Raw genomic sequence first — 20732 nt, 5'->3', positions numbered from 1 at the left:
TCCTATCCTATCATTACCCGTATTCTTAATATATTTTATAATATATATGTAAAAGTTATGTATGTAATGAAAAAAGTGAGTCTTGAATTCACCATCTTTAATTTCTCTTATAAAAACTTGAAATAATCACTAGATTAGTTGATGATCATATTATTTATAATTTTATATTAGATTTCTTTAAGATTTTATTATTTTAATTTTAATTTTAATTTAATTTTTTATTTTTTATTTTATTAATATGTATGAAATTTGAAATGGTTGAATTTTATATTTGTTTATTTTTTTATTTTTCTGCGGATAAAGTCGAATAGAGTAGAGTTTAGAATTTTAGGATGGGTTGAAAAATTCTTAACCCGCAACTAAAGTATGATAGAATTTTAAAAATTTTTTTAACTCCCAAATAAAATTATGGTAGAATCGAAACTCTATCCTACCTTACTCATTATCAGTCTTACTGATGGATTAATTATTGATTTATTGAATTAAAAAAAAACAGTGCAAAATCAGAAAGGGCATCAATTAAAGGGTAAGGTAGGCCAACCATAGCTTTAGACTAATGGGTGAAATGAAAGCTGAGAAAAGAGCCAAAGCAATATGGGGGGACTAGGAAGGACTCATCCTCAACCATCCATGTTGCCACTTTCATTACTGTTGCATTTTTGTCCCACACCTTCACTCTCTCTCAAATCTCAATCCCCGCCTTTTATTTATAACCTTAATTTTTAAGTTAGTATAAAAAAATTATATTATTTAAGTTATAATTCATTAGCATTTATAACGTAATACTTATAAAATTGTTTATATAGAAACAAATTTATTTCATATTATATTTTTTTCATTATAGATTTAAACTATAGATACAATTTAAAATTTTAACACTTATTCAAATAAATGAGTGAGTTAATTATTCAACTAATTTAAATTAATTTTATTTCATATTATATTTAAACATCATTAAAATTCCTAAATAGAAATGTATTTTAAATAAAATAAAGATGATATAATAAAATAGTTTAATTTTAATATACTGATAGTATAAAATATTTTATACAGTCATACAATTATATCCGTTTTTATAGATAATAATTCATGCGATCAATATAAAATGTAGTTATTTTACTAATAATATATCATTATATAATTAGATGTACGTGTAAAACTATTTTATATTAATAGTATTAAAATTAAATTCATAATAAAATAACATTTCAAATGGAATTTAAGGTACGAGTTTTGTAAAATTAAAACTTTTTGAAAGAAGACTATTAAAGCTAACTTTTTAAAAATATATTTTTCTAAAAGGTTATAACAGTTACATTTAATAAACTAAAAGAAAAGTGACTTTTAATAAGGATATGCCATAAAAATTATGTTTAATAAAATTGTTTTTATAATTAAACTAATTTAAATAGATATGAATATAATAAAAAATAACACCAATGTAGATATTTATTAATATATAAAATTATATTAGATTTTAAAAAGTACAAAAAAATTTTAAAAAACTAAACATAGATACGTAATTTTTTTATTTATCAAATATAAAATAAAATATTTATATTTCAAAAGATTTACCAAAACACTTTTAAAGAAATTGAGTAAACACTTTAATTAATCTTTAATAGAATATTTTAATTCTCAATAAATAAGATTTTAATAAATTTTATTACAAGACAATTAAATTCTAAAAATATTATTATAAGACAAATAAATTTCTTTAAAATAACAAAAAAAATATATTCATAAAAAAATATCCAATTAAAATTTTTTTCAACAGTCTGAACAAAATTTTTTTTTCTTATTCAACATCAATATAGGTGTTTAATAATAATAATAAAAAAAATAAATTTAAGACCGAATCTAAAACACACGTCACATATGATATACGATATATGTAACTTACCTTCGCCTCAATTGTTCTGATTCTCGAAGCACCAAAACAGAGAGTAATATTAGCACCAGCTTGCAAAAACTTGCAACCAGTGCACCGTAGTGTCACCCAAATCGTAACGAACAAACACCACCACGAATCCACGATTACGACACAACGACGCCGTTTTGAGTGTATATATATATTTGAAGCACACACCACACTCCACCCCGACGCGCGTGGGCTGGCTCTCATGGCTTGCCTGAGCCGCCGCTGGGTCCCTAGTCCTGACATGCTCTCCGGAGAACACTTGTCCCACCACCACCACCACCACCATCACCACCGCATCCACGGGGGCGAAGGCGTTTTCGGTTCCGGCGACGAGGACGAGGGCTATTCCAAGAGCTGCACCTCTCTTCCTTCTTCCGCGTACCGGTTGGAGAAGGTTTTTCCCGTTTACGCCATGTGCGGGTCCGACCCGGAGTCTGCGTCCGTGTTAGACGGGTCTGACCCAGTTTGGGAGGCTGTTAAAGAAGAAGCGAAGTTGGAGGTGCGTAAGATTTGCCTCTTTTCACTGTTCTTTTGGTTCCCGAGGATCGTTTACTCAACTCGTGATTAATCACGTTTAATTATGAGGCTATTTTAACCGAATGAATTTAGAATTTAGAATTTAGAAAAATCGATACTTAAATTGGCGTTGTTACTATTACTATCTTAGTTTTTGAAGTATGAATTTCCCGTATGTATGATTTGAAGGAAAATTTTAGTGCTTAGTTATATTTTGATTAGTGGAATTGTTGTTGAACTTTCATTATTTTTAGAAATGATTAGGAAGTTCATGAATTGTTTCAGAAATAGTGTTTGAATATGGCGCTGCAGTGTATACAACAGTGCATAGGTTATGATTTTCTTGGTGACGATGCTTTTTTACTTTGCAGGCAGAAAAGGAGCCAATCTTGAGCAGCTTCTTGTATGCGAGCATTCTATCGCATGATTGCTTGGAGCAAGCGTTGGCGTTTGTTATTGCAAACCGGCTCCAGAATCCTACCCTTTTGGCTACCCAGCTGATTGATATTTTTTGCAATGTGATCATGCATGACAAAGATATTCAACAATCCATTCGCCTTGATGTCCAGGCATATTGTTATTTTCTTGGCGTCATTGATGTGTTTGGAATAACTTATTTTAAGTTCAAATTAGCTATTGTAGTTGAAATTCCTCAAAGTAAGAATTTTATTCTTATGCCGTGTTGCTTTTTCTGACCAGGCATTCAAAGATAGGGATCCTGCTTGTTTGTCATATTGCACAGCAATTTTGTATATGAAGGTAATCTCTTTTTCTTTATGTTTTATTACCTTAGTGCCTTACATAAATTCATTTGAAAGGAGTGACTATTTTTGCAACTTAATTGCATTGCTGGGTTAAGGGTGCTAGTAGCTAGGTTCAACATCACTAAATGGCGCTGAACTCTGCATTCCATTCGAATCTCCTTGCTTTGATATCATGGTGTTTCCGTGTTAATATTCAGATTGTTTCTAAGGATTTCTATTCCAACCTCAGTGAATTCCTTTCATTATTTTCTGGTAGGACTCTTCTTTGACATCCAGTGTTGTACTCTGTTTACAGGGTTACCATTCTCTGCAAGTTTATAGAGTAGCCCATGCATTGTGGCACCAGGGACGCAAAGTTTTGGCCTTGGCTTTGCAAAGCCGAGTAAGTGAGGTAAGTACCTATTCGTCAAACATGACAAATCCCATATACACAAGGGATTTAGTACACCATTAAAAAGGAAGTTGCTTAATCTGTTGCTCATGATCTGAGCTGGTATCTTTCCTTCAACAGGTTTTTGGAATTGATATTCATCCAGGTATGTTGTTTTCATCTTTGCTTGCAAATGTGTAATATCTTAAGTACAACTTGACATTATTAACAAGTAAAGGGATTGTATATTTGGGATTAATCTTAGAAATGAGTTTATTTAGAGTAACACTATATCGTTGTGAATAGCTTCATGTTGTGACTTGCAATTTATTTTTCTGAATAAAGGAGAAAGAACTTGATGACGCAGAAGGTATTTTTCTTTAATTCTTGGAAGCATATAAATGATTGATATCCTTACTTTTTGCTTTTAGCAAGAAAGTTCTTGAGTTTTGTCTTGAAGGATGTTTGCCTCTCCTTTCAAGATAGCGAGAGCTCTTTGGTTATTACTGCTATTGAACTTTACAGTTTCACCTTTATCTTTTTTCCTTCTTCATATAGCTGCAAAAATTGGGGAGGGAATTTTATTAGATCATGGGACTGGCGTGGTTATTGGTGAAACTGCTGTTGTTGGAAACAGAGTTTCATTAATGCAAGTGAGTTAGTTTCTTCATTAATTTCCTTTTATGATCTTTTGCTTTTAATTCTTTTATGTGAATTTTAAGTTCACCCTTTCATAAGAGAAAATTTTTTTATTTAAAATCAATGTCTCTCAAGAGCTTTATATTTTCTATACAAAAAGTTGACAGAAAATAGCTAACAATTTTTTTTGTGTACTTTGACCAAGTTGCCCGTAATATAAATTATAATTACCTGGAAACAATTCTGAAGCTGATATGATTTTGATTTCCAGCTTTACTACTATTTTCTTAGTATAAAAAAATCATTTATAATACTTGTTTAACAGATACTTATCATTACTACCAACATTTTCTTCAAGGGGTTTAGGAGTAAAATTGTTTTTTAGCAAATGCTATTTCAACACGATGCTTTCTTTAATATATTTATGTAACATACGTGATTTATCAGGGTGTAACATTAGGAGGCACGGGGAAGGGAACAGGTGATCGTCATCCCAAGGTAGGCGAAGGTGTGCTGATTGGTGCTAGTGCAACTATACTTGGGAATATAATAATTGGTGAAGGTTCAATGATAGCTGCTGGATCCCTGGTGTTAAAAGATGTCCCTCCCCACAGGTATAAATTAATAACTTTTAGACACCGATTATTACTTGCAATTCTACCTGATTAATGATTTGTTTTGTAATAAAATGTTAACTATTATAATGTTGTTTTATTTCTTTGTTTTAAAGTGTTGTGGCAGGGATACCAGCAAATATTATTGGAGGTCTTCATGAGCATGACCCATCTTTAACCATGAAACATGGTAAGCAGATTGTTGGAGCATCACTTATTACTGAAAATTCCTTTATACCCCGTCCTTTGACTAGGTGAAGTGGTGTACTAGGCAGATTGGTTGCTGCTGTTATAAATTGGCCAAAAGTTGTTGATAGAAGTTATGCTTATAGTGTCATATTATTATGGAATATATATCATTGAATTTCTGTTTGCATGACAGTGCCTTTACACAGTAAATTTCGGATTTTTTAACCTACCATTATTTTATTTTATTTTATTTATGCATCTATTACTCATGAAAATATATATTGAGACCAACTTATGAATACAATCCACCAATAAAGGAACCTCTGAATCATATAAAGCTTTGACTTATAGTACAAATTAAATATCCGGCTATGGTTGCCTTTGTCACCTTTATTTATGAGTAATGGAGTTACCTAATTGCTTGTATCATTTTTTGTTATTGTGTAGATGCTACAAAGGATTTTTTTACAAAGTAGCTGCTAACTTTAGAGATGAAAAGCCCAATGGTTAGCTCTCTTCCTTACTAAATTTGAGGATCATTAGCTCTCTTCATGAATTGGATTCTCTATCCCCAATACCAAGCTTCGATTTCTCATTTGTGTGTGTTTGTGTGTGTTGAAATGTGTTAAAGTGTTTCAGGTCTCAGAATCCATAGAGAAATTATGTGAGCAATTGAGTATTTGGGGTAGCATAGATGTGATTGGACATTCATTGCCTTCTTCCAAGGAAGGATGATTATGATATATAGTTATATAGTTATCTTAATATAAAAGTCAGTTCAAGATCTAGATGCCAATAGTAAAAGTAAATTTAACTTTCATGATTGTAATTTATGCTGCTGAGTGCTGAGGTTGTTTGTTGCTTGCACCAGTATTGCGAAGGCTAAAATGCTACTGTAATGTTATTTGTGTCTCTACATGCTCCTTCCTCTAATATTCTATTGGGGGAGAATATTCGGTTAGTATTAAGCTAATAATAAAATGGTTTTTGATTTCTGCAATGTAGTTGAAGGCAACAGCTCTAATAATCATATAGTATTATCAAGCAAACTAGTAAAGAAACTATATGGAATCCTTCTGGTCCAATCAATGCACCTCACTCAAAAATGGTGAGTTCAAAGCTTATTCATGGTCTATGTAGTTTTAAGGGTAAAAAACCATATTAAGCCAAATGAGTCAAAAAATAACGTAAATACGCCAAAGCAAAAATCGTTTCAGCAATAAGCCAGAAGCTATTTTTATATAATTCGAACCAGCTTGGTTCGAACTCCATTTCTACATAATTCGAACCAGCTTGGTTCGAATTATATACAAACACATACACACACATAATTCGAACCAGCTTGGTTCGAATTACACACAAACACACGCACACACTAATTCGAACCAGCTTGGTTCGAATTACACACAGTAATTCATGGTATAATTCGAATTATGCTGTTAAAAAATTAATAATTTATTAAAAAAATTTATTAAAAAATTTATTAAAAAAATTAATAATTAAAAAATTAAAAAATATATATTTTTATTTCATACGTTAAAAAAAAGTTAACAAAATATTTAATTACGAGACTTCTTTAAAATATTAATGAGCTATCAATTTGAATTCCATACAATACTTTTCTGTCCATTTTTAATAGTTCATGAATATTTTTTAATAAATTTTTTTTAAATTATACTACAAAAAATATTTTATCCTATGCAAAACAATTTAAAAAAAATGGCTTAAAAATGTTAGGAGTACTATAAAAATTTGTAATGTTATAATAACTTAGGTAAATACATGCATGTACTCAAATTTTAAATAAAATACTCTACATAGTCAATAATAATTTAAAAATGAAAGAAAATATTTTATTCCATACAAAATAATTAAAAAATATATTTTATTCTATACAAAATAATTTTAAAAAATGGCTTAAAAGATGTTATGAGTACTATAAAAGTTTGTAATATTCTAGTGATTTAGGTAAATACATGATAAAAATATTTTTTCTTTAATTTCTAAATTATTAGTGACTATGTGGAGTATTTCTTTAATGTCCTAAGTCATTAGGACATTACAAATTTTTATATTACTTCTAACATCCTTTAAGCCATTTTTTAAATTATTTTGCATAGAATAAAATATTTTTTGTGGTATAATTTAAATAAATTTATTAAAAAATATTCATGAACTATCAAGAATGGGCAGAAGAGTATTGTATAGAATTCAAATTGCTCACCATATAATTTGAATCAGAGTAATTCGAACTTCCCTATGCGTAATTCGAATCATGTAATATCTCACCATATAATTTAAATAATTTTATTAAAAAATTATCATGAATATTTTTTAATAAATTTATTTAAATTATACCACAAAAAATATTTTATTCTATGCAAATAATTTAAAAAATGGCTTAAAGGATGTTAGAAGTAATATAAAAATTTGTAATGTCCTAATGACTTAGGACATTAAAGAAATACTCCACATAGTCACTAATAATTTAGAAATTAAAGAAAAAATATTTTTATCATGTATTTACCTAAATCACTAGAATATTACAAACTTTTATAGTACTCATAACATCTTTTAAGCTATTTTTTAAAATTATTTTGTATAGAATAAAATATATTTTTTAATTATTTTGTATGGAATAAAATATTTTCTTTCATTTTTAAATTATTATTGACTATGTAGAGTATTTTATTTAAAATTTGAGTACATGCATGTATTTACCTAAGTTATTATAACATTACAAATTTTTATAGTACTCCTAACATTTTTAAGCCATTTTTTTTAAATTGTTTTGCATAGGATAAAATATTTTTTGTAGTATAATTTAAAAAAATTTATTAAAAAATATTCATGAACTATTAAAAATGGACAGAAAAGTATTGTATGGAATTTAAATTGATAGTTCATTAATATTTTAAAGAAGTCTCGTAATTAAATATTTTGTTAACTTTTTTTTAACGTATGAAATAAAAATATATATTTTTTAATTTTTTAATTATTAATTTTTTTAATAAATTTTTTAATAAATTTTTTTAATAAATTATTAATTTTTTAACAGCATAATTCGAATTATACCATGAATTACTGTGTGTAATTCGAACCAAGCTGGTTCGAATTAGTGTGTGCGTGTGTTTGTGTGTAATTCGAACCAAGCTGGTTCGAATTATGTGTAATTCGAACCAAGCTGGTTCGAATTATGTGTGTGTATGTGTTTGTATATAATTCGAACCAAGCTGGTTCGAATTATGTAGAAATGGAGTTCGAACCAAGCTGGTTCGAATTATATAAAAATAGCTTCTGGCTTATTGCTGAAACGATTTTTGCTTTGGCGTATTTACGTTATTTTTTGACTCATTTGGCTTAATATGGTTTTTTACCCTAGTTTTAAATAATCTCTTAATACAAATAAAATAAAATAATCCTTCACTATTTATTTTCATAATTTATGTATGTAAATAGATGCAGCTATAAAATTGGCATCTCATATAGCTAATGAAACATTTCATGATTTTCATTCCGGTACTATGCGCGAAATTATTCCCTAGTTTGAGATTCTTTTAGATGAAGTCAATGAGCAAAAAACTTTTCGCTTGATGAAAGTTTTCTAAATTTAATTTTTAGACTTAATTTAATGAAGGCATAAACATTGAAATCCCTGCACAATTTTTTTTAATAATAGAACATCAATCTATCTTGGAGAAAAACAAGTGCAAATAGAACACGAGAATTGATTTTAGAGGTAAATATTAAATCGGTATTCGAAAGATTTTGGCGTTGACATAATGGTATCTGACTTTTATTATTGGGTTGGTCGAGTGGTCAGCTCACTCGTCCGCTTAAACGGGGGTTCGAATCCCGCCTTGTGCATGCAGCAATCCATTGGCCAGTGGCAGACCCTTAAATGGAACTCAGATCCGCGACAGATTAGTCATTGGCGTGTCGGGTTGGGGGATATCGTGGGCAACAAAAAAAAGTATTTGACTTTTATTATTGACAAAATAATCTCTAAAAGATTTTAAAATTTGACAAAAATATCTAAACGTGAAAGCATGATGTCACATTAGCCATCGGAAGAGTTTTAGTGATGCTGGCAGAGAGTTTTGATGGCATTTCCGGCAATGAGGGGAGCTTGATTCGCCAATCTCTTCCTTCACCTCCTTACCCCAACCCGAAACCCTAATATCTTCACTCACCTCCTCCGCTTACTCGTATCAGAAACCTTTTTTGTCTACCTTTTCTTGAGACTTCCTCTCAAGTCGATTTGGTTTACTCGTTGCATCGAATCTGATCCGCACACTTATAGAATTATATTGTGGATTTTATATAGGTATCTGCATATCTGTAGATCCGCAAAAATAAATAAATAAATAAATAAATATTCTTCTTATGTTTTATTTCAACTAATAATAATCATATATGTTGTGTTTTAAAAAAAGTATGTTTAATATTATTTTAAGAGTAAACATATTTAAAATAGTAAAAAGAAAGAATTTTATTAATATTTTTTAATAAAAATAAGTTTTTTAAAAATATTTTTGTCTTTTGCGGATATATTCGATATTCGATCCGATTCGCATATCGAATCGGATCTAGGTTTAAAAATTACGGATATTGGATCCAATCCGATCCGATGATTTTAGTACGGATTGGATTGAGATTTTGGCCATATCTGATCCGATCTAATACGCGTTCACCCGACTCCTCCTCGCCGGAAACGCCATCGGAGCTCTCTACCACCAATCCACCATCACTAAAACTCTTCCGATTGCCAAATCAGTATTTTCCGTTCAATGTGACGTCATGCTTTTACGTTTGAGTATTTTTGTCAAATTTTAATTTTTTTTAAAAAATTATTTTATTAATAACAAAAATTAGGTACAATTTTGTCAACGTTAAAATCTTTCGGATACCAATTTGGCGCAAATTTTTTTTTATATTGGAGTGGAATGGTGTTTTTTATGATTATGGATAAGAGTGTTATTCTCAAATGTAAAACTTTTTTATTTAAAATGTGAAAATCGGAACTTCCAATTTTTTTGAGAATAAAAATCGGACCATCTGATTTGTTAGGAACGAAAATTAGACCCTCTGATTTATGATTTTTTTTTTAAAAAATAACAAAAAACTAATCTGACCATTAGATTTGATATTAAAAAAATTAAAAAAAATCAACTTACAATATAATCAGACCTATCAATTACTTATTCTCATACTAAAATAAAAACACATGTACCACCAATAGAATTGAATTGCACATATTTCTTTTTCATAAAAAAAATTGTATCTCCAATTTAGCATTTATCTCTTTTTTTTATCCCAAAAAATATTAACAAAAAATACAAAAAGGGTAAATACAATAAGGTAAAAAAATTGATATTTAAAAACTATTAGATAATTTAACAAATTTAACTAAAAGTAAAAATTCAGGTGAAGTCGAATTTACGTGAAATTGATATCTGAGAGCCATTAGATGTAAATTTTGTTAAATCAGTTAAATCATCTAACAGTTCTATCAACTTCACCTCAACTCCATCTAAATTTTCACTATAACTAAATTATCATCTAATAATTTTTAACTATTAACTTCATATGAAGACAACTTACAATAGGCTTTACATACAATAAAGCATGAAAATTTTAGGAAAACAAAAACGAAACAGTACGATGCTTGCGATTACTAAAATACCCTCATCAAGTTGATGTAGTTACAATTTTGACGCCGGATCCAAATCGTGAGTTCCTCGTATGAAGCAGAAGAAATAAAAAAAGAAATGTACAGACACCGTGAGAGGGCCATTTACGAACGGCATCGATTTATTATCTCCTTCTCATCCTCCGTTCACTGCGGCCTGAGATCCATTCTGCCACCGCCGATCCCACCTTCCCACGCCCAAGCGGACGGCGGTTCCCGCTTCCAAATCGGACAAGCGCCGTTCCTTCGGTAAGTTTCTCTTCCTCCTCGTTGATTCTGTATCCCGAGCTCCCTGTACCTCCTGCGCAATACAATCAATTATGCTTTCTCCCAATTCGCAATGTTACTGTGTTTTCTTTTTGAATTCGAATCTCATTGCGTGGCTCACAACGTTTTTCGACAAAGGAAATTGACTGAAACTAAACCCGAGCTCGTTTTGTGTCCTCTATAACTTAGTTTCTGACATGCTCATCTGTTCTGGTCAAAAGCTATGTGAGATCTATTCAATTATTTTTGGATTGTTATTTCCACTTGTATCGAGCATTTTAAATTTGTAGTTAAGCTTTTTCTTATGAACTGAAAGTTGTAATGTTCGAGTTGGTATTTGAAGGTTTTACCATAACTTCTTTTCCTCTCGCTGTTATCCAATTTTGACATTATAAGGTTTAAGTCGCCAAGGATATTTATTATGAACTTGTCTATTTGAGAATTTCAATCTTAACTCATATTAAGCTAAAGTAGTAGGTTCATGCTTTCATGGAACTTGACTGTGTCCAATTGCAGCTCACTCTGGTAAAAGTTGCAACACAAGAAGCCAATGGCATCTGGTGAAGGTGACACTCTGGGAACTATGGAAAATTGTGTAGAAGATTCTTCAATACCGGAGTCGCAATTGTCTGATGAGCATCATCATCATCATAAACATGGTAGCAACGGAGATCTTCAGATGGAAAATGGTATATTCGACGGCGATCAAGGTCCAGCTGATAGTTATGATCAGCTTCTAGAAATGGTTGCTGACCTCAGATTTCAGAATGAATTCTTGAAGTCCCAGTTTGATGGATTTCGCAATGTAAACCATGTACATAGTGACTCTAGTCTGCAGAAAGGAGTTGGTGGTCCAGAAGGTGGGGAATCTGACAATGTGAAAGAACTTCAGAAAAGGATACAAGCACTAGATAAAGAACTTCTGGTAGAAAAACAAACAAGACTTGCATCTGAAGAGGCTTTGAAGCACCTTCAAACGGTATACTCAGAGGCAGAAGCAAAGGCCAGGGAGCTGTCTGAAAAGCTCGCAGAAGGTCTGTTCCACTTTTGTTTGTATGAAACAGTGAAAGCCAAGCAAAAAAATAATGACCTACATTGAATGTTATGTTACTGCTCACTGTTCATGAATAATAGAATTGATATCACTATAAAATGATATATCTTTCTTAGAATGAATGCATTTTATTACCTCCCCCCCCCCCCCCCCCCCTTTCTTTTTAAAATTTAATTTAATTTATTCTTTTTTCTAGCTCAATCAAAACTGGAGCAAGAAATAAAAGATCGTGAAGAGAAGTACTCTGAACTTGACTCAAAGTTTAACAGGCTTCATAAACGAGCAAAGCAGCGTATTCAAGATGTTCAAAAGGTGAGCAATACTGCAGTCGCTATATTCTTCTGTGGCATGTTAATAGTTAATCTAATAAAATGAAGTGTAACCATGTTAATAGTTAATCTAAATGGCATTACTCCTTTGTTTGCTGTCTTTTATGATTGAAATTTTTAATGCAGGTAGATGGTCTGGCTTTTAATTAAGAACCTTAGGCCCCTTAAAATCTTGTACATTAGCAGTTTAGCACAAAACAAGTTGGGAAATTCTGATTTAGGAAATCAACAAAGCAACCTTTTTTTGACAGAAAAAGAATGTTTTCTTGGTTTTGGAAGTTGGAAAGAGGCAAAATCTTTGTGGCACTGTGCATTATACGCAACTATTTGGAGTTTTTTGTTGGCACCTTCAATGACAAATTTTTTGACACACATGTTTTGTGGGATAGTTTTACAACTTTACATGTTTGGCTTTTATTTGGTACAAAGCCCATGATCTTTATAGAGGATTTTCTCTCTCAAACATGTTGAAGGATTGGAAAATTGTGTGTTATATCTTATCCCTTATCTTGTATTATTCTTCCCTTTGTCTAAATGAATTTCTTCATTTATATTTTTTCTTTCTAAAAAACGAAAGCTTTTTAGAAGAGACAAGATTCAAGAAAGTATCCGAGGCAACCTAGTCACTTACAGCAGTTTGCTTGATTATTTTCAAAATATTAATATAGAAAGTTTATTTGGTTTGTTGTTGTGATTTTCATTCTTAGGAAAAAGATGATCTTGAGGCTCGATTCAATGAGGTGACTGAAACTGCTGAGAAAGCAACATCCCAACGGTCAGCATTACAACAAGAGCTAGAACGCACAAGGAAGCAAGCAAATGATGCATTGAAAGGAATGGATGCTGATAGGCAACATCTAAGAGGTGAAAACAACAGGTAAAACCGCAGATTTTTCCTACCATCATGATTGGAGATGGTTAGCTGCGTACATTCATATAATCATATTCATTAGCTAGAAACTTGTGTACCTTTTTTATATTGTTAGTGTTAGATATATTACTTGTTTTTTGGGTTTTTTTTGGGTGGGGGGGGGGGGGGGGGGCATTTACCTATTTCAGATGCTGGTGGGGTATGAGCGAAGGGTAGAGTAAGTAGTGGGTGAGGAGAGGGTGGCGATGGCTTGTGGAGGCAGTATAGGTATCGACGGCATGTGGAAGCAATGGCGGAGGTGGGAGTGGTATTGCCAGTAGGTGTGGGGATACAGTAGGAGAGAAAACGAAGTGCAATGAGGAAAAGGCTGAGGAGAGGGAAAGAAGTGATGGTGGCAATGGGGTATGGAGGCGGTGGGTGCAATGATGGTGGTGGGGGGTGGTACTGGAGGTGATGTGGTGGCTTGGTGTGGTGATGATGATGATAATGTTGGTGTGGCTTGGTGGGGAGAGAAGAAAATGATGATGATGATAATTCAGGGTTAAAATTGGAAAATATTATCAATATGGGATTGAAATTTATTTCAAACATCAAGGAAAAGATTGAATCAAATTAAACATTAGAGGTAGTTTTGAAACTTCTCAAAAGACTTGAGAGACAAAAAATATACTTTACATTAAAAGAAATAAAGGAGAATTCAGAGTACCTCATGCCTTTTATAATTAATAGTTTAAAAATCTGTTGGCCAGACTTCGAGATACTATTGAGGATCTCCGGCGTTCTTTGCAACCTAAAGAGAGTGCCATTGAGTCATTGCAACAATCTCTTGCAGAAAAAGAACAGGTGCAAATGATCTGCCTTTTTTAGTTGAGAAAGTGCTTATTGATTTAGACATCCTGTATGTTTATTCAGTTTCTGAGGTTCACACTTCAAACTATTTTGTTTATTCTGCCTAATGTATTATTCTCCTTGTGGATGTTGTATGTATAACTAAATGCATTGTTTATGCTTGTAAACTAAATAGTTAATGCCTTGCATCTGGATAGTTAATGGCATCAGCAATTTTCTTACTATATCAAGCTTATTTATATAGCCTCTTCTCAACAATAAAATTGTATTATTGTTTAGGCCAGAATACTATTTGATATCTCTAGGCCTTCCTTAAATGGATGTTGTGGACTAAGTTGAGTTGTAATAGAGTTTGAGAATTCAGAGAAGAGAAAGTGTGTTGTGTGCGTGTGTGTGTGTGAGAGAGAGAGAGAGAGAGAGCAGAGAGAAAAAAACAGAATTGCAGAAATCAGAATCTGTTCATATTAGAGTACTGAACCAGTACTTATATACATAAGTGAGGAGAAGTAAGGAGAGTGTTACTGTTCAGCACACTAGATGAAGGGGGTAGAATGGTCTTCACATTTTAGGGGCTGTTAGGGGGGAATCTATCCTAGCTGGCAATTCCTATAACTGCTCTAACAGCTTCTAGACTCTTCTAGATTCTTTACTCAGCTCACTCTATTAAGTTAGATCCTCTTATGAGACTTAGGCTTTTAATCTTTTATGCAAAACTTGAGGTACCTGTTTTTTTTTCTTTTTTCTTTTTCTTCTTTCTTCAGTATTATTATTGTTATTGTTATTGTGGTTCTTGTTGTTATTGTTGTTGTTATTATTTTATCAAAAAAGAATGTGACTTTCATAAATATTTTTGGCATTATTTTGTAATATTTCAAATTCTTGTGCTCTATAGTTTTTACTTTTCTTTACAATAATAGCTGTTTCATGAAACTTATGTCTGTAATTTTGATAGCAAATCAACCAATAATCGTTTATATATATATATATATATATATATATATTTCTGTTCTTTACATATCTCAAATTAATGCTTGATAACTCAGATGTTAGAAGATATGAGAGGTTTGCTTCAGGCTGCTGATGAAAAAAAACAAGCTGCACTAGCGGAGCTCTCAGCTAAACACCAAAAGGTACAAGCATATTATTTTCATATTTGGTTTGTTTTCTTACCTTTTTAGGAGGATATCATATCTTCTTCCCTCATCCATTTTCTCCCTAATTAGATTACTTATTCAATTAAAAGAAGGTATTCTATATTGCGTATTTTGTATCTAGTTGTGCTTTGTAATTAAATCCATCTGTTTACTGCAGAATATAGAAAGTTTGGAGGCTCAACTTAATGATGCATTGTCCGATAGAAGCAAGGCAACTGAATCCATTTCTTCACTGCAGGTGAGTTTTATAGTCATGAATATTTTTTTCATTGTTGACATGATTTAAGGAGTGGAAGATGCTGCTGAGGTGAAAATAATATTCCATTTCTTGGGAGATGGGGGCTTGAACTTTGAAGGGCATTGATTCCTAGATCTGAAGGATTATTTAAGAATAGATGTCTTTTTAATTTCATGCTTTAGTTCTTTATGAATAAGAAATTTTATGTAGAGGCCTGTGAAGGTTACATAAGTGACTATGTTTGGGTGGACTTGGGCTCAAAAGCTACAACCGAAAACTAAATTTCAACATGGTTTTGGTTTTTATTCTCAAGTGGTTACTAGGCCTGTAATTTATCTGCTTTAGAGATATCAGCAGAATGTGCTGAATACTTGATGCCGCTAGGAAATTCACATGCTTTCTCTATATTGGATATCTTCCAATTTAATTCGCTCTAATTTGTTCTTAATAATTTGATGAGGTTAGTTAAAATATGGCAGTTGCCTTCCAATGACCTCACCCATCTCAATCCACTAACATGTAATATCCAGGTTCTAGTTGCAGAGAAAGAATCTAAAATTGCAGAGATGGAGGCAGCCTCATCTGGGGAGGCAGCACGACTTAGAGCATCTCTGGAAAGTATGAAGGGGGAGCTTTCTCACCTAAAACAAGAGCATGTATGATTCTGAATTTCTAAAATTGCTAAGAATGCTTTCATCTTTTCCTATGCTTTATCTTATTGCGGTCACTGTCAATATTTTTCCCACCACTCTATGTAGATTACCCTGTCCCCAAGGGGGAAGGGGATTGATTGATGTTTGCATAGGCGATGAAAAGAGTGTTTAAAGTGAAATTAAGTCTTGAAAGCTTTAGAAATGTGGTAGTCTTTCTGTTATTTCGTATAACTGGATATCATTCCTTTAATCTCAAGCTTGGTGTGTTCAGGAAAAAGCAAGAGCAAGCTGGGAGACTGCATCTCAGGCGCTCAAAATGAAACTTGAAACTGCTGAAAGCAACTGCATACGTGCAGAAGTTGAAGTAGCAAAAATAAGAAGTAAATTATTTATACTTCTGAAAGCTTTGTTGCATTCATTTTAAAATGTATATTTATGTTTTTGACAATTGCCAGGTCAGCTGGAATCGGAGGTCTCTGCTCAGACCAGGATTCTCAGTATGAGAGATGCTGAACTTTTGGCTGCCAAGGAAGAGGTTCTAATTTATCTTCCCTTGCTAGTTAGCTGGTAGAAATTGAATAAAGTGATTAAACTGTTTAGATGTAGCGTGTCTCTTGTATGCCATAAGTTTTTCTGTATCTCTTGATATGGGCATGAAAGAAATTGTTGATGACATTTGCTGTTCAAAAGAACTTATTTTAATAACATTTACTGGTTCCGCATCAAGGTGCTTCCTCTTTGAATTTAGCATGTGTGCTATGGTATGTGATTCATGTAATGTCAAATGACGCCTGGTATGGGAGTGAACTTTTTTGTGTGATATTCTTCTTTAATATTCTCCAAAAAATTGTAAAATGGTCATTGCTTCAATAAATCTGATGTTTCTAACTCAAATTCATGACAAAAATCCTTTTATTGAAAACTGTGCTTGGAAGCATGGGTGGTTATGTTTTCTCTTTCCTGATCTTTGAACAATTAAAAGTGTGGATTAGTCCCATTTCAGTTACAAAACTGCTTATCTGCTGACTGTGTTCTATAACATGGGGTTTGTGCCTCTTCAGATATGCAGTCTTGAGAGGGAATTTTCTTCATACAAAGTTCGAGCACATGCACTTCTTCAAAAGAAGGATGCAGAACTGGCTGCAGCTAAAGACTCTGAACAACTCAAAGCTCTTGAGGAAGCCCTAAAGGTACATTCTTATCATTATTCTATGAATAAGATCTAGATATATTAGTCAGTAATCAAATCACATTGTTAATTTTCTACAGGAGGCTGAAAATGAAGTATTATCGGTAACAGAAGAAAAGGATAAAGTTATTCAAGATCTTCAGTCTGCTATGGCTAATCATGAGAGAGAGCTTGTAGAAAGGTGCTATTGTGATTGTCAACTCTTAATTAGCTTGTTTATCTGATACCTCAGTTCGAATACGTACAAACAACTAAAATATACTTGGAAGCAAAAGATGAATAACAATTATTGATTGTGACAAATCTTGCTTTAACTCATTGATTTGTGCTATGATTTGTCTACAACTAGTGGATAGACTATTTTTCGCTGTTTAATTTTGAGCAGTCTCAACAACTGATTTATAAATTTCAGAGAGACGGCCCTTGAAAATGCCAAGCAACTAATAAGGAGCTTAGAAACAAAGCTTGACTCAGCTAATGCTCAGCACCTTAAGGAGAAAGAAGAATGGGGACTAAGCCTTAAAAATGTAGAAGAAACGTGGCGAAGTAACAAACCTTGGATGCCTGATTAAATTGTAGCTTATACTTGTAGGAATTTGATTTTAGAAGGTTTAACCTCAACTTAACTTTGCAGTCAAATGTGACTCAATGAAGGCTGAAAACGAAGCAACTGCTGCACAAGATATGCAAAAGGAGTTGCAAGAGCTCAAACTGCAATATAAAAAATTGAAGGTGATATTAAAGTTCTTAAACATGTGCCTGATGGACTTTAGTTCCTCTGATTGTTTTTTCCCCTTCTTTGTTTTTCCGCTTCATAGGATGAACATGCTTCATTTCATGATATTGCTGATAAAATGATTGAGGAGAAGGATAATGAAATATCTAGACTTTCAGATGATAATAGGAATCTTCGTCAATCTCTTCAATCAAGACCACAGGTTTTTGTTTTTATGTTATTTTTTTCCTTTCCTGCTTTTAGTAAATCATATGATTATTGAGACATAGATCTGGTACTTAACATTGATGTGATCTTGCATATTTATTCTACTGGTCTGACAATGCTGTGCTATAATCTCAGGTTGACCACAGTGACAATGATAATTATAACACAGGTATTAATTCATTTATATCCTGGCAGAAATTGTTCTGCTTGCTGAGCATTTTAAGTATATTTTCGTTGTTTCAAATATCTGGTGATTTTCTAGTATAACGTTTTCTGGATTTAAATATTATTTCAACTGTTCTGGACAGGCTCGCATAAAGTGGATTCAATGAATTTAAGTCTCTCTGCTGCAGAACAGCAAATTCTGGTATGTCTTTATTCCTAATTTATGGTGTAATTCCATTCCCGCTTTTAATTTATCACTAATGTATATTGTAAAGAGTATCTGCGTTGAAAGTTTTCTACATTGCAACCTGTTTTATTGCCTTGATAATTGGATCCTCGATCCTATTTTACTGTCAGCTCCTAGCTAGACAACAAGCTCAAAGAGAAGAAGAACTAGCACGATCACAGCGCCATATCTTAGCTCTTCAAGTATGTCTTGTCTTGATCTATCACCTCTTCTCCAATTCCATCCCCATATTCTGTATAATGTATAACATTGCTGTCAATTCAGGAAGAAATTGAGGAGCTTGAACGAGAGAATCGTCTCCACAGCCAACAGGTATATGATTGCTTGCATTTCTTGAGATTTTAATTGTATTTGCATATGATATAGACGAGATTTAATTTCTCTATACTGACAATGATATCATCTGTAATTACAGTCGTAGTTTCCCTTATGTGTTTCCAATATTATGATTTTAGGAAGCAATACTAAAGGCTGAGCTTCGTGACATGGATAGATCAAAGAAAAGGGAAGGTGTAGATATGACATATTTGAAAAATGTTATCTTAAAGCTTCTTGAGACAGGTATAAACTTCAAAGGAAGCAGATAATCTTTTATTTTTCTATTTCTAGTGAAAAGCATGTATTTAATATGATAATGAAAATTGTGTGACCAGGTGAAGTGGAGGTATTGCTACCAGTTATTGGGATGCTTCTCCAGTTTAGTCCACAAGAGGTAATATTTGTCATCTTTTACCTCACTTTGCATCCTTGTGTATATCTTATTTCAGGGAGAAGAAATGAGGTTGTGCAAAGTAAAGTAATTATGTCATTCATTTTTTCTTATTGCATCCCCTTAGTTAAATTTGAGGGTTCTTATAAATACTTTGAAGTACTGTTAACATGCAGAAATAACGTGTAAGACTTTGGATGTGTCTCCGGAAAAATGTTCTATAAGCATATCTCTGGAAGAACATTTGTTGTTTTTACATTGTCTATTTTTCTTTCCATAATTTCCAAACAAACTGAAAGTAAATTAATTTAAAACCAACACTTCATTTATGTATATGAATTTAATGAAGATGTTCCTCTGCTATTGAATTGCAAGCACAGATGCAGAAGTGTCAACAGGCATATCAAAACTCAGCAGATGCATCACCAAATCCTACGAATGATGCCTCAGGATCTGGTCTCTCTCTTTTCTCAAGATTCTCATTTACATAATGATGTAAATAGGAGCACCGGAGAATTCTCTTGTTGCTGTGAGACCATATGCTTCTGCCAAAACAGCTCCAGAAGTATTGTTTGTGTACTCACTTTTACTGGGAAACCAGGTTTGTATCTGTAAATTAGATATATCTTTCGTTGATTGCATTGTTCAATGGAAGTGTTCCGAAGCTGTAAAGAAACACCAAAGGGTTATACCATACAACAAATATTATAACACGGAGGAAGGGAGAAAACTCGAGAGATATTCAGTTTGATTATCTGGCTGGGGAACAATAGAATAGTTCATTTTTTACCCTTGATTATATTGAGCTGAAAGGTATTGCTAGAGAGAACTGTATCATATGTCTTCATTCTGAATTATGAAATTTGAATTTGACAATGCTAGAGGAGTGAGAATTCCCTTTTTGAGTTCACATTTTTGTAAGTCATGATGATATATCTAAAGGAAATTTTAGTGTTCGAGTTTTCATGAATATTTTCTATTTCCTTGGCACACAAAAAATGTTTTTGCCGCATTAACATTATTATGGTTAACTAAGAGCGAGCTGAGTTGCAATGGGAGAGTTTGATTCCGCAAGTTCGCAAATTGCTTCTTGGTTGACTATATAAGAAAGGAAAGTTTTTGAATGTACGCAAAATACCGGTGTTTCAGTAATCTTAACTGTTGATTTTAATTAATGTTATATATTTTTTATAATTAAAATCAACCGTTAAAATTAATAAAATGTACTTGCTATACTTGAAATTTTTCCTACAAAGATATAAGCATCTTATTTCTCTTGCAACGTAAATTTTTTTGATAAACTGTGTTCTCTGGATGCATCTTTTAATGATTAAATGAAACCCTTTATTTTGGAGGGGG

General features: G+C 32.2%; 2 protein-coding genes across 3 annotated transcripts; both read left to right on the top strand.

Moving 5' to 3' along the window:
* Positions 1-1934: 1934 nt before the first annotated feature.
* LOC130979338 (serine acetyltransferase 2-like) lies at positions 1935-6399 on the top strand. 2 transcript variants are annotated; one of them, XM_057902756.1, is made up of 10 exons: positions 1935-2420; positions 2809-3006; positions 3137-3196; positions 3497-3592; positions 3713-3737; positions 4130-4224; positions 4658-4824; positions 4941-5014; positions 5461-5519; positions 5653-6399. In XM_057902756.1, the coding sequence occupies exons 1-9, from the start codon at positions 2124-2126 to the stop codon at positions 5487-5489; spliced, it is 1041 nt and encodes a 346-aa protein (XP_057758739.1). In that variant the 5' UTR covers positions 1935-2123; the 3' UTR covers positions 5490-5519; positions 5653-6399. The 2 variants fall into 2 exon arrangements, with proteins under 2 accessions (XP_057758739.1, XP_057758738.1); XM_057902755.1 differs by having other exon boundaries at positions 5645-6393.
* A 4332-nt stretch (positions 6400-10731) lies between these two features.
* Positions 10732-20345, top strand: LOC130981700 (protein GRIP). Its single transcript, XM_057905343.1, has 22 exons — positions 10732-10954; positions 11489-12006; positions 12223-12338; positions 13063-13232; positions 13976-14069; positions 15119-15205; positions 15387-15467; positions 15998-16123; positions 16392-16500; positions 16576-16655; positions 17182-17310; positions 17390-17490; positions 17722-17855; positions 17944-18041; positions 18128-18247; positions 18388-18421; positions 18561-18619; positions 18775-18846; positions 18929-18976; positions 19120-19225; positions 19318-19376; positions 19754-20345. Exons 2-22 carry the CDS (start codon positions 11523-11525, stop codon positions 19862-19864), a joined length of 2418 nt encoding a protein of 805 aa, XP_057761326.1. The 5' UTR covers positions 10732-10954; positions 11489-11522; the 3' UTR covers positions 19865-20345.
* The last annotated feature ends 387 nt before the right edge of the window (positions 20346-20732 follow it).

Source organism: Arachis stenosperma, chromosome 5 (genome assembly GCF_014773155.1).
Source record: "Arachis stenosperma cultivar V10309 chromosome 5, arast.V10309.gnm1.PFL2, whole genome shotgun sequence".
Taxonomy (NCBI): Eukaryota; Viridiplantae; Streptophyta; class Magnoliopsida; order Fabales; family Fabaceae; genus Arachis; species Arachis stenosperma.
Note: the sequence above shows the minus strand (reverse complement) of the source record. Positions and strands in the feature narration are given on the sequence as shown.

Excerpts from the sequence above, each read along its gene's own strand:
- LOC130979338 (XM_057902756.1), top strand. The coding sequence starts at position 2,124 with ATGGCTTGCCTGAGCCGCCGCTGGGTCCCTAGTCCTGACATGCTCTCC. Across the intron at positions 2,421-2,808 it reads AAGAAGAAGCGAAGTTGGAG|GCAGAAAAGGAGCCAATCTT; the intron begins GTGCGTAAGATT and ends TTTACTTTGCAG. Across the intron at positions 3,197-3,496 it reads CAGCAATTTTGTATATGAAG|GGTTACCATTCTCTGCAAGT; the intron begins GTAATCTCTTTT and ends CTCTGTTTACAG.
- LOC130981700 (XM_057905343.1), top strand. The coding sequence starts at position 11,523 with ATGGCATCTGGTGAAGGTGACACTCTGGGAACTATGGAAAATTGTGTA. Across the intron at positions 18,042-18,127 it reads TGCAATATAAAAAATTGAAG|GATGAACATGCTTCATTTCA; the intron begins GTGATATTAAAG and ends TCCGCTTCATAG. Across the intron at positions 19,226-19,317 it reads CTTAAAGCTTCTTGAGACAG|GTGAAGTGGAGGTATTGCTA; the intron begins GTATAAACTTCA and ends TTGTGTGACCAG.